At 39.8% G+C, this 12,319-nt stretch overlaps 1 protein-coding gene across 10 annotated transcripts in view; it reads right to left on the reverse strand.

Annotated features, from left to right (window-relative positions):
- Positions 1-12,319, reverse strand: part of BBS9 (Bardet-Biedl syndrome 9) — a 452,928-nt gene that overhangs the window by 61,365 nt on the left and 379,244 nt on the right. For all 10 annotated transcript variants that reach the window (XM_057732077.1, XM_057732081.1, XM_057732080.1 and 7 more), the window contains one exon: positions 5,455-5,677. In XM_057732077.1, the coding sequence (XP_057588060.1) occupies positions 5,455-5,677 (223 nt within the window). The remainder of the gene's footprint in view (positions 1-5,454; positions 5,678-12,319) is intronic.

The following is a 12,319-nucleotide window of genomic DNA, read 5'->3' on the forward strand; positions in this document are numbered from 1 at the left end:
CTCAGGCATGTAGGATTGGAGAGGCCTGTGAGGTACTGATGGAGACATGAAACCTGAAAGACACGCCAGACAGAAAGTTACAAACTTAGAAGCACATGGAATTCAGACAGTAGTTGGATGAGATTGTCTAGGAGAGCATAAAGATGGAACACCAATAGTCAAGAGACAAAAAGTAACAAGAAGGCACAAAGCAGAATGGAAAAGACAGGCCTGAGGAGGACAGGAACAGTTTCCAATAGTAAAAGAGAAGCCAAGGAATGGGAATGTTCTAAGAAGAAAATAGTCTCACTGAAAAAGGCTGCAGAGCAGTCAAGGGGGTTGTAGACAAGGTGTTCACCCAATTTAGCAATGATGAAGCCACTTGTGAAAAGGTTAAAAAATTGCTAAGAGATCAATGACTTGCATGATTTGGCCTACTTTCAGAGAGGAGATGCAGAGGTAGGAAGGAGGCAGAATCCATAAATGAGCCGCACAAAGTCCTAAGAAGGACGTGGGTTTGTTTATCAGAACTGAAATATAAACAAGCACTACAAACACAGGTCATTGGCCTTGAATAACATAAAAGTCATTCATTTTCCTGATTTATGAAACCAATCCTTGTTTCTTCCTTACCACCATTGCTGACACAACTATAGTCATTTTATTTGTTGGCATTTTATATCACAGTCTCTTTTGACAAGTTATAGATGTTATTTGTAGGAAAACAAACACATTATATAGAAGAGAAATAGCAGGAGGACACTCAGACACCACCTATAACTGCACCACCCAGTATAATTATCAGTAACATACACCTCAGTTTAAATGTTTCTGGACCAGATTTTGAGAAACGTATAACTGAAGCTCTGTCTTTTGCTTTCTGCCTTTGCTGACGTACTTAGAAAGGCCTGCCTCCATATATATGTATCTATCTCTATTTCCTTCTGTGTTTTTGTGATTTCATTTTTTTAGATTTAAATCTCTTATCCATCTGAAATGTTTTGTGGCACAAGGTATGGCCTAGGGAATCTAACTATTTTTTCTCCAAATGGCCTGTTGCCAGCAACATTTTTCAATTAATTCACCTTGTCCTCTCTCCATTGCTTTGAAATGCCACATCAGCACATGAGATCAGAATTCAGCCTAGCATCTTCTAAATTCTTACATACATAATTTGGGGGAGGGGGGAACTCTCCTATTTATAGATGTTCTAATTATCCCAATTGTAGTCATAAAAAAGCATAATACAAAGATATTCACTCAAAAACTAACTGGCCACATATAAAATTAGTTTCTACTCAAGCATCTTTCCACATTTAACACTAGATGAATCCTCACCTGCTATCACCTTTTTGTATTAGTTCATCTCTCACCGACTGTTAGAAATTGTTGTAAATACAGCATAAATGGGCCGCAGAGGGAAATTACAAATCTTGCAAATGATGCACGATGCAATGCAGTTAAAGCATTATTAGAGAACTGCTGGTATCACATGCAAGGAAAGCACCCAGTGAAAATCTGGCAACTGGTCCAGTTACCAATGAAGAGAAGAAAATTGGCTAGAATGATGACATGATAGATGTTTCTGGGAAAAAAAATGGTTTGCATATCAAAGAAAGACTCCTAGGAAAATGGATAATGCCTTGGAATATTTTTTTTCCCAAAACAACCTTCTTTGTAAAGGTGCTGGTTAGGCCAAATTTGAGTGTCCATCATCACACCAGAAACAAAGCAAAAACAAAAACCTCACATAATTCCTTCATTGCTGTCTTTTAGAACTGGCACATAATTGCAGGTATAACATAAATTTTGGCAAGTATATGATAAACATTTTTAATTTTACTTATTTTTCAAATAAATCTTTTGTTTTCCCAATGAAATATTGGTTCCAGTTTCAGGTAGTCTTTTTCTGATACCAATTAGTCTCGAACTTTCCATACTTTAATCAACCTAGCAATCTAAGGTAAACCTCAACACCTGCAGGGATTAAGCAAGTAACAAACACGTATGAGAAAGCCAGCTAGGCCTCTAAAGGCATTCACACTCAGATTTTTTAAAACACTACCCTGGTGGCCCTCTGTAACTCTTGTTCTAAGCGTAGAATGCATACCATAGAAATTAGAAAAAAAGACATTTGATAAAAGTGCAATATTCCCCATTAGAAAGATGTGAATACCAGAGGTAGATAAGAGAAATATAAGGTTGATGGTTCCATAATAAAAAGAATGTAAAAGTTAAATCCTGATAGAGAATCTGAAGGTTGATAAAGGCAAGCAGGAAAATGTGAGGCAAAGAAGTCCATAAGGTAATCCCCAGCGGGAAAGATAATCAAATTCTGGATGCCACGGAGGATGTGGTCACCACGGCCTTTACTGGAGCAAAGAAAGGGCACATCCAAGGTGCTCGGCTCATAAAGTCATAAGGCTAGGAAAGACCAAGGGTTTTTTCATTCTGAGATGTTTATTCATCTGCTATTTAATAGGGAACATGGTAAAATTACACACACTCCTGCCTTTTAATACCAACCACTAAGTCACTTCATCTTCCTAAGGCCTTCGTTACCTCAGCTGTTAAGTGAGGGAAGTGAACCAGATGATTTCTGAGTTCCTGCGAGCTATTAAAAAAAAAGATCATGTCTGTGAAAAATGCTTGTATGCTTATGTGTTCAGTAATCCACTCCTTTCTAATATGCCACTTTACCTTCACATTTTCTGAAGCCACTACGCTAGCTAAACTAACATCATAAATTTCAAAATTACTGGTTTGATGCAGAAATAAATCACAGTATTTCTTATTATCTCTGTAATAATGGTACCATGTCACCTATTAAGATAATAAAAATTAAGCACAAAGCAAATACAAGATAAATCTTTATTGTATTCCTCATAGCAAAGAACAGAGAGTGTGTGAAATAATTTCTACCCTTTTCCTCCCACAATGCTAGACCAATACAAGTGAAAAGAAGGCCAGATCAAGAATAGCTTACACAGGAGGAGACTTTAGCTGCCAATGTATTCGCACCTTTATGGTCTGTGTGGTCTAGAGGGAAGCACAGTGGGCTGGAAGATTTGGATTCTAGACCTAACCCTTCCAGGAACCATTTAACTCTGGGCAAGATATTTAGCCTTCCCTAACTCTGTTTCTATTTGTAAAACAGAAATAATTCTACATGTTTCTTCTACTTCAAAAACGTGCTAAGCACAGAAATAAGTATGTGAAAATTTTGAGCTCGACAGAGGAAAGGTATTATAGGCAATAATGGAGCATGGTAACGACAAAGAGCACTGACAACACTTTTTAAAAACTTACTATCATGATTGGATCATGGCAGGTGGGAGGGAGAGTCACTCAACTAAAGCCAAAAAGCAGGTCACCGTTAAGTAAAAATAAGCAATTGTGACCACAACAACTATGCACACCCTCAGTCTCCCCAGCAGGATGAACTCAGCTAGACTAGTGTGACAGGCACACACCTGGCTTCCAGATCCCTGGTTTGTGAATAAACACATTTTCCACCTTCCTTCATTTCTCCCTCCCTTCCTTCTCTTCCTCCTTTCCTCTGCCTTTTCCTTCCAAACATTCAGAAATTTTACATCAAGGGTTTCTATGGACACAACCCTAAAGTTGCTTCCCAATGTAGTTATTGAAACAAATGTCTAAAGTTCTATAATCAATAACTGTGCCTAAGGAAGCATCGGTTCTCTCCAGGCGTCCAGGTGTTTGCTAACAGCAGTGCCACTGGACTCCTAGTGGCTGTTCACAAAGAGGCTCCAACAAGGATGCGGGGAAGAAAAGGCAGGGCTGCCAAGGCCTGCACTGACAGACACACCAGCCAATCAGGTGGTCAGTCCATCTCTTTGTAAGTCTTCCCTTTAATATCTGTCTTTCTTCCTCAAGCCTCCTTTGTTTTTCCAATTGGCAAGAAAGGAGGGAGAGCCGTATACTGATTGCTGATTATAGTGCATATTTTTCATTTACTATCTCATTAAGCCTACATATTTATTTCTTAGGCAAATAATCCTAACAGTGGACAGAGATGGATGAAGAGCGGCCAAAGGACAAGTTAGGAGGATGTTAACAAGGGCAAGGTAAAGAAGACCTAAATTAAGACAAACGATGAGAACTGTGTCCATGTAGGAAGGCAATTCTATTCTGAAACGCCATTTTAGAAACATTATGCTGCAATAATAGCTAGGTTCTGTCTGTCTATGATTAAGGTAAAACATATTTCAAACCACAGAATATAGAATCGCATGGTCCCTCCAGCCATTCTCTCTACCCCACATTTAGAAGGTGAATTATGCACACATCTATACAATGGTAATGATTATAGCTTGAATTTTTTGAGTGTATCTCTATTCCAAGAATTATGCTAGGTGCTTTACAAACATATAAGGCCCTGGCAACAAGGAAGCCATTATTATACCCACTTGGAAAGGAGAAACTAGACTCTGGAAAGTTAAGTAACATACTCAGGTCATATGTGCATAAAGGCAGAGCCCAAAAACTGGTCTGTCTGCCTCCAGAGTCTGTGCTTATTAGATTATGCTATGCTGTCTGCATGTTTATCTTTTTAAGTTTTCGCTTGCATTCCTTTTTACTTCTAGGAATGTTGGTTGAGGGGGAAAGGAAACAACAGGAAGAACATCAGCATGGGGGGTAGGTGTACAAAAGGCATATAAGGAGGAAGATGAAAAAACTCACACCCCTTCCCATATTATGGTGCTTGCTTTAGGAGGAAATAGAGCTACAGCTGCTGCATTTAATAAATTCATTTACTTTATGCTCCTTGCTGCTACCATACAGAGAGACACTAAGAAGACCGAAGCGGAACTTGGAGCTGCTGCCTCTAAAGGACTGAATTCAGTGCTGTTGATGGCTCAGCCCCTCTGTGGGAAGGGCTGACCTGGATGCCCATGGCCATCACTGACTGCCCAGGTAGGGGCAACCTGGATCTCTCTCCCTTGGCACAGAGAGGCCTCAGCCCTGAAGCCTACTCACATCTCCTAATCTCCAGTCTGTGTCTTTTGTCTCTTCCCCCTTATTCTGGTGACCACAATCCAAGCAAACAGCAGAAGGGATTGGATTCATCTGGATTATATTAGCTGCTTGTATTATGCTATTTACATTTATGAAATATGGTATCGCGAGATCACATTTAGTAAAATTTTCCTTAAAAATAGTTTTATTCTCTAATCCACTTTTTATTGGTTAGAAGCAAAACAAAGTGGATCATATATTTAAGGGCAGAGGGAAGAAAAAAGACATACCATTCTAGAAATGTCTAGCAAGCAAATACCCCAGGAATATTTATATAAGTGGTTACCCTGGGATATCTGAGGGGAAACGTGAAAGCAATTTTCTTGGCTATCATCACTTTAATATGAAATGTAAATCCCAAGCACAACCACAGGCACATTCCTTTCATTTGGCCAAAGTACAGCTGTATTTCGGGAGCATGAACGAAGCGCCTACCTGGCATGACCATGGTCTGCGGAGCTGCTGCGTCAGTACTTAGGCAGAGACGTCCACCTTTGGCTAATCGATCGCACAGCAAGGTGATGTGTTTCTTCAGTCGGCTTGTGTCTTTGGGTGTGCTTAACTGACTGCTGAGATTCAAAGCCTGCTCCTTGGAACTCTTCGATAGGCAGGTCTTCAAGAGGTGGGAAATAGCAGCATCCACCGTTTCTTCCCAGCCCTGCATGCAAAAGCCAATTTGGAATTTATGCAAAGATGACAAATGAGCAAAGTAAGCACTTTACTGTTAACCAGATTACAAGATTATGAGTGTCTGTGTCCCGGTTTTAGGGACTTGTTGAGAGCCTGGTGTCTGGAATATTCCAAACCAGTCTGGCTTTAAATTCTAGCTCTGTCAGCTGTTTGACCTTGAGCACATTCCTTAATTCCTCTTAGCCTCATCTTCATCTACAAATGATGATGTTAATAATATGTACCTTAAAGGGCTGGGGTGAATAAATGAGATGCTATACCAGAAGCTTTTAGCCCTGTGCCAGGCATGAGAATTATCACCATCTCAGGTTTAGGCTTGCTTGATGATCTGGAGGGTGAAGTCCTAGGATTATAGTTCATTTTGCTGCTGAAGGAGAACCAGCTAGGACAGGGAGAGACTGGGAGAAACTGAAATGAAGAGAAAACCCTGATGTCTCTCTCAGCTATTGGTCCACAACCTTGGGGTTGCAGGCAGAAACCAGAGGAGCTTTATCAAGAGGGATTTTGGGAGACCCAAGCCTATTCAGTGCCACTTCTCTGTCTAGGTGACAAAAAGTTACACAAAGTGAGGAAGTGAGCCGTTTACCCCCTTTGGCTGGGAACAGTGTGGCTGTGCTGCAGTGAAGACCACAAGGAGTACAGTGTCATCTCAGCATCCTGGAGGCTGCAATTCTAGGGATATTGATGGCTGGCAGGAACTGCAGTGTCGTCACAGAGGATTGGCACGAGGAAGCACCACCCTCAGGTGGGTTCAGATAACAACTGAATGAGGAGTAGGAGAGGTCAGCTTATGCTCTCCCATTGGACATCTCCAGGGGGTCCCAGAGATAACTGGGTATGATTTTGTGGGGAGGGGGGCTTTGGAGGTCCTATGCAGCAAAATAGAAAAGTGTGAGTGCAATCTGGGTATTATTACAAATGTGATTTCATTTGTACCCAGAGGCTGGTGAGACCTAGAGCACCACAGGCCTGACAATCAAAATGAAATTAGAAAGAATGACACTGAGTGACTATCCTCATAGAATACTGAAGAATAGTCCAAGCCCCTCACGTAAGGGGTAAGAAACCTGAGACTCAGTGAGGAGCCCCTGGGTGACTTGACCGTTGGTACCACTCTATCCTCAGCCTTATCAGTTGAGCCAACTTTCAAATATGCAAATTGGATTATGGTATTCCTAAATTTCAACACCTGAAGCCAAATGCTCAGTTTAGCATATAAAGTACTTTCTGCTCCAGCTCCTGCTCCATTTTCTTCTCTTCCTGTCCACCTTACCCACACTCTCACCCTGGCCTCTATACATGCTCGGCCCTCCTGCTGCAATGCCCTATCTCCACTCTCTACCTGGCCAACTCCTACTTATGACTCAGCTCAGGCACTGCCATCCAAGCATTACATTCGTGAACCCTCTCTGGGACTCAGACCTCATGCATCCAGTTCCACTACTGCACTTCTCACCCTGTGCTGTGGCCATTGTCTTCATGTCTGGTTTCTCCAGTGCCTAGAGATCTCCACACGCTTAGCACTGTGCTTGAACAAGAAATGTGTTTGCTGGACAGAGAGATGGTGAAGTAGGATGTTAGCATTGGGAGGACTTTGGAGAGCTTTAGTCCAGTCTCGTGAGACATTCCCCAGAATAAAACAGTAACCATCTGCCTAGGTATGGCTGACCCCAAGATCCAAAATTACTACTTTTTGAGGCAGTTCACTCCTTCCAGGGACATGTGTAACAAAGCAGAAAACTATTCCTAAACTGATCTAAAATCTGCCCCATTGGCCCTTATTCTACCCTCCACAGCCATGCAGAATAAATCTAACCTCTCTTCTACATGACAGCCCTTTATATCTGTGAGGACAGCAATTCTGTACCCTCTCCTCCAGAATAAACATCCCCAGTTCCTCCAGCTCTTCCTTATATAAACATGGTTTCAAGTTTTCCCTCCATCCTGACCACTTGTCTTTGAATGAGCTCCAATTTTAAACACTTAAACATTTATACAGCTAACTAGAGAACCCTAAACTGACCCCAAGACACCAGGCTGGGGATGGGAGTGCAGGGTGGAAAGAGTCATCCCTCCTGTTTACTGGGAATTCTCCTTGCCAGTCTGGGCTCTGGTTGCCTCTGTTCTCTTGGCAGCTGCACCACACTCTTGATTCACAATGAGCAAACAGATAATTAAGCCCCAGGCCTTTTCCACACTCAGCACACACCTTCCTTTTAGGCTTAAGCAGTTGGTTCTTTAGACCGAAGTGCAGACTCTATATATATCCACTAGAGAATGTCCCACTGACTGCCAACATCAGGATTTTTTACTCTATTGACCCATTATAGATGCCACTAGGCAAGTTAGGAAACAAATTAAATATTCTTAAATGAAATGTCAAAGGCTATAAAAATGGCTTCCTACTCCAAACCACTAAAGAATAATAAACCACTAGTTACTACAAAGACACCTCTATACAAACTATCAAAATCTAAACTAGACAAATATTTAAAATTGAATTTGTATTTCAATAATAATGGGAAGTAGATTAGGACAAAATAGTAATCCAAATGTCATTGGAGAGGACATATTTTCAAGTTGTTTTTGAAGCCATTGATGTCGACCTCTGGATTATGAGAAGGAAAGATCCTTTGTATAATTTGTCATTTGTGTGCTCCGTGGTCATTTCAGCATCAAAACAGTTCCTAGTATTTTATAGGCTATTCATCTAAGCAAACTACTGTTTTCATAAGTAGGTTACAGTAACATATTAGATAATTTAAGTAGATACGGCATTTAGTTAATATAGAGGTACTACAGAATTTCCTTTTGTACTGCCAACTTGCAGATCAAGTGAAAAACCATGTCATGTTTAGGTATTTGGCTTGGATATTTCTTTAATATAATGAGGCATGATGCCAATACTTCAAAAAGATTGCTACTGAAATACATGGTTATTATTTGGAGGTCCTGGATTGCTACCTAAACTCAAATATGATAATAAAAAAGGAACGTCGATGAGACAAAAGAAGAGCCTTAAAAATGCAATGTGATAATCCACTGATCAACTATGTAGCATATTTACCTGATAAAATGTGAAACAAAACTATGTGGAAATCTAGAATATCAAGTATGAGAAGTACCTTAAAGATAAGCTATTTTAACCACCTTTTTTGTGTTTGAATCCACCACCTTAATTTACAGCCCTTAAATTGATAAGTCCAATATTCAGTTTTAATGTCTAAACATACACACATACACACCCGTATGCACATACCTGACCTTTATCCTTTAAAGTTGAACATCAATTGTACTAATAACTGAACATCAATTGCCTCTCCTAATTGTGAGAGTAAAAGAAAATCTTGATTTTGGTAAAATAGTGCTAAAAGTGTCTGGAAGGGAAGAAACTACTAAGCAAGTGCTCCTCAGTGATAATTGATATGAATTTAGTTCGCAAATCCATAGCCTAACTCTTAAAGTTCCAGTTAACCCATGTATTGCTTTTAGAAAACAGTAGGAGGTGTGCAGTTAAATAAAGATATAAATGTGGGACTTCCCTGGTAGCACAGTGGTTACGAATCTGCCTGCCAATGCAGGGGATATGGGTTTGAGCCCTGGTCCAGAAAGATCCCACATGCCGCGGAGCAACAAATCCTGTGTGCCACAACTACTGAGCCTGTGCTCTAGAGCCCGTGAACCACAACTACTGAGCCTGAGCGCCACAACTACTGAAGCCCCCGCACCTAGAGCCCATGCTCTGCACCTAGAGCCCATGCCCCGCAACAAGAGAAGCCACTGCAATGAGAAGTCCACAAACCACAACAAAGAGTGCCCTCGGCTTGCCGCAACTAGAGAAAGGCCGTGCACAGCAACAAAGACCCAATGCAGCTAAAAATAAATAAATAAATTTATTTTTAAAAAGATATAAATGTGTGACTAAATAAATAAATTTAAATGTACTTATTACTCTGTTTTATCTTCACGGCCCTTGTCAGTATTAGAAATTAATTTATTCTCTGGGCTATTTTGTGCTTAGTATATCCAGTCTAGTATTGACAATTGGGGTTTTGCTTTGTTCCCAAGGTTTAGGCTCTACCAAATGTCGTAACTTGATTTTTGTCTTAGTCCTTCTACCTGAGCCCCTATGTTGGGAACGTGCTTAAAGGGTCACTCCTTAATGGACTGGGCTGCCTTGCTCATGCCAAATCCCTTCCAAGGAACTAGACCTATGGCTATGGCCCTGCTACCGGACTTTAATGCCAAGTTGCCTGCTGTACACATCCCCGAACATGGCTTCTCTGGTTCACCTGCCTGTGTGGAGGCTCCTGTATGTCATGCTGGTCCCAGATACCTCTCGGTACCAGTGTGATGCTGCATTTCTATGAGGAAGCTTTTAAAATTCAAGGTCTTGGCCTCTGCTAGCCTGTTCCTCCTCCTGACTGAAGACAACTGAGCTATGCTTTTTGCTATCCAGAGACCAGACAGCCACGGCTGAGTTTCTGGCTTCTTTGCTCTGCTTACCCTGCTAGTCTCCACTGGTCACTGTGCCTAAACACCAGTAATAAGCAAGTGGCTTTTCAGAAACAGTAAGAAGCAGAAAGTTTGACCAAGTTTGTAAAGTTAATTTCCTAGGGTAACAATCAAAGTAATCAAAGAAAAAAATAAACTAAAAGAGTATTCTCATGCCACCTGCAAATTAAAACAGCCAAGTTGAAGATAACTGCCTCTAGGCTTGAGTTTTGACTTAACCTCATTCACCTCAACGGCCTCTTCACTGTATGACCTTAGATAAATCATTTAATCTCTGTAGGATATATCTAAGGTCTCCATAAGACAGGAACAACACTATTTGCCATCCCAATCTTACAGGAATGGTAAGGCACTCAAATCTTAAGCAAAAGATACCATGACATAAGCATACACATTCAATCCTACTTTTTTTTTAAATCAGAAAATACAAACACACCATTGGAATCCAATGTGCAGAGTAACATCTTTAAACTTTTGTTCAAGCAAATTATAAACTTCTGTAAACTTCTATTTATAATAGAAACACTACCACATCCGCAACTATAGTAGTACAGGGAAAAACCACAAAATACCATGGTAGCATTTATTACCAAATGTGCACACAGTTAACTCTAAGGGAGAGAGGAAAGGTAAAAAGAAGAAATATGTGTAAAGGAACAAATGGAGATTGTGCAGCCACATCCCAGGTTTCAGTTGAGGAGAGAAGACTCTCAGAAATGGCCTGTCTTACATTATACATTTGAAGGTAAAATGACCTTTACATCATATTCGTTTATCTTAAAAAAAGCTGTATCAAAGAAAATAAATTTCCTCTTGAATAGATGTAAAGGATGCACAACTAAAAGTCTTTGGTATTTATGACTGATCGATAGAGTCTTAAGGTTACTATTACTTTGTATTGTACTCTATCATATTACAATTAACCAAGATGAGCTAAAAATAATCACAAGAAGGGTCATTGTAAACCTAGGTACAAGTAAAACTTAGTTCTTTAGTTGTAAATTATATATTTTGAAAGATACAAAAATTTTTCAAGATTTATCTAGGTTCAGATTATTTCTAAAGAATAGATTTTATTCAGCGAATCTTCCTTCATGCAAACGAGGGCTTGAAATGTTGAGCTATTTACCTTTGAAAAGTAAAGCAGCTCTTTGAATCTGAAACAAAATAAAACAAAATTGTAAAAATGAAATGAAGCTGTGTGGCCTAGCTGGCATCTTAATGAGTTTAAAATTATGTTCAGTGGCTTTTATAAAATAAAACTTTGAAAAAAATCAGCTTAAACTTTTTCAACCCATCACTGATAAAATGAAGCACTCCCCAATATCATCTTTTTTTTAAATCTTAAACTGAAGTGATTTATTGGACTTACAGAGTACTCTATTTCTTTGTCATAGTTCAAAAGCTGTAAAAATCTAATTCAGATTTTAACCAAAAGTAGAAGAGGGTACCAGGCTTATCAACAGAGCACTGTGAAAAAGAAAGCACATTGCTTCCTATTGGGTGAAAATCTAAAACCTTTTTGAGAAACAGAAGCTAAGCAGTCTTCATGGAGTTTAGCAGCAGTACAAGCAGAAAGCGCAAGGTTGCTTCAAACCAAGCTACTCTGATCCCTTTTTTAAGTTACGTTTTGCTAAGAAATTTGCATTTGACCTGTACTCCCATTCTGACCCCAAAGCTTTAGATGGAGGAAGGAACACAAAAGTAGATTACCTGAATTATCTTGAAACTTGATCCTGTATAGCCATATTCAATTTTAAAACAAAACAAAATATTAACGATATCCCACCTAGACAACCATCTTGACTAAGCATTAAAGTTTGCTTCAGGCAAAAGCTTCCACTCACATGCACTACTCAGAAACAACTTACAAAAACATTAAGACTAGAAAATAAAATTAATAATGAATACTCCAGGGGAAGCTGCTTCCAGTTAGGGTCACTCAGATCATTTGGACCAATTATTCCAGAGAATACTCAGGAAAAACATATACAAATTCACTTCTTTGAAGGTATAGGAAAGCTAACAAGATAGTAGTTACCACGTCAAGATCCAGGAGACAAGGGAAGCCCAGGAAAGTGAGTCTTGAATTTGT

This window comes from Hippopotamus amphibius, chromosome 4 (genome assembly GCF_030028045.1).
Source record: "Hippopotamus amphibius kiboko isolate mHipAmp2 chromosome 4, mHipAmp2.hap2, whole genome shotgun sequence".
Taxonomy (NCBI): Eukaryota; Metazoa; Chordata; class Mammalia; order Artiodactyla; family Hippopotamidae; genus Hippopotamus; species Hippopotamus amphibius.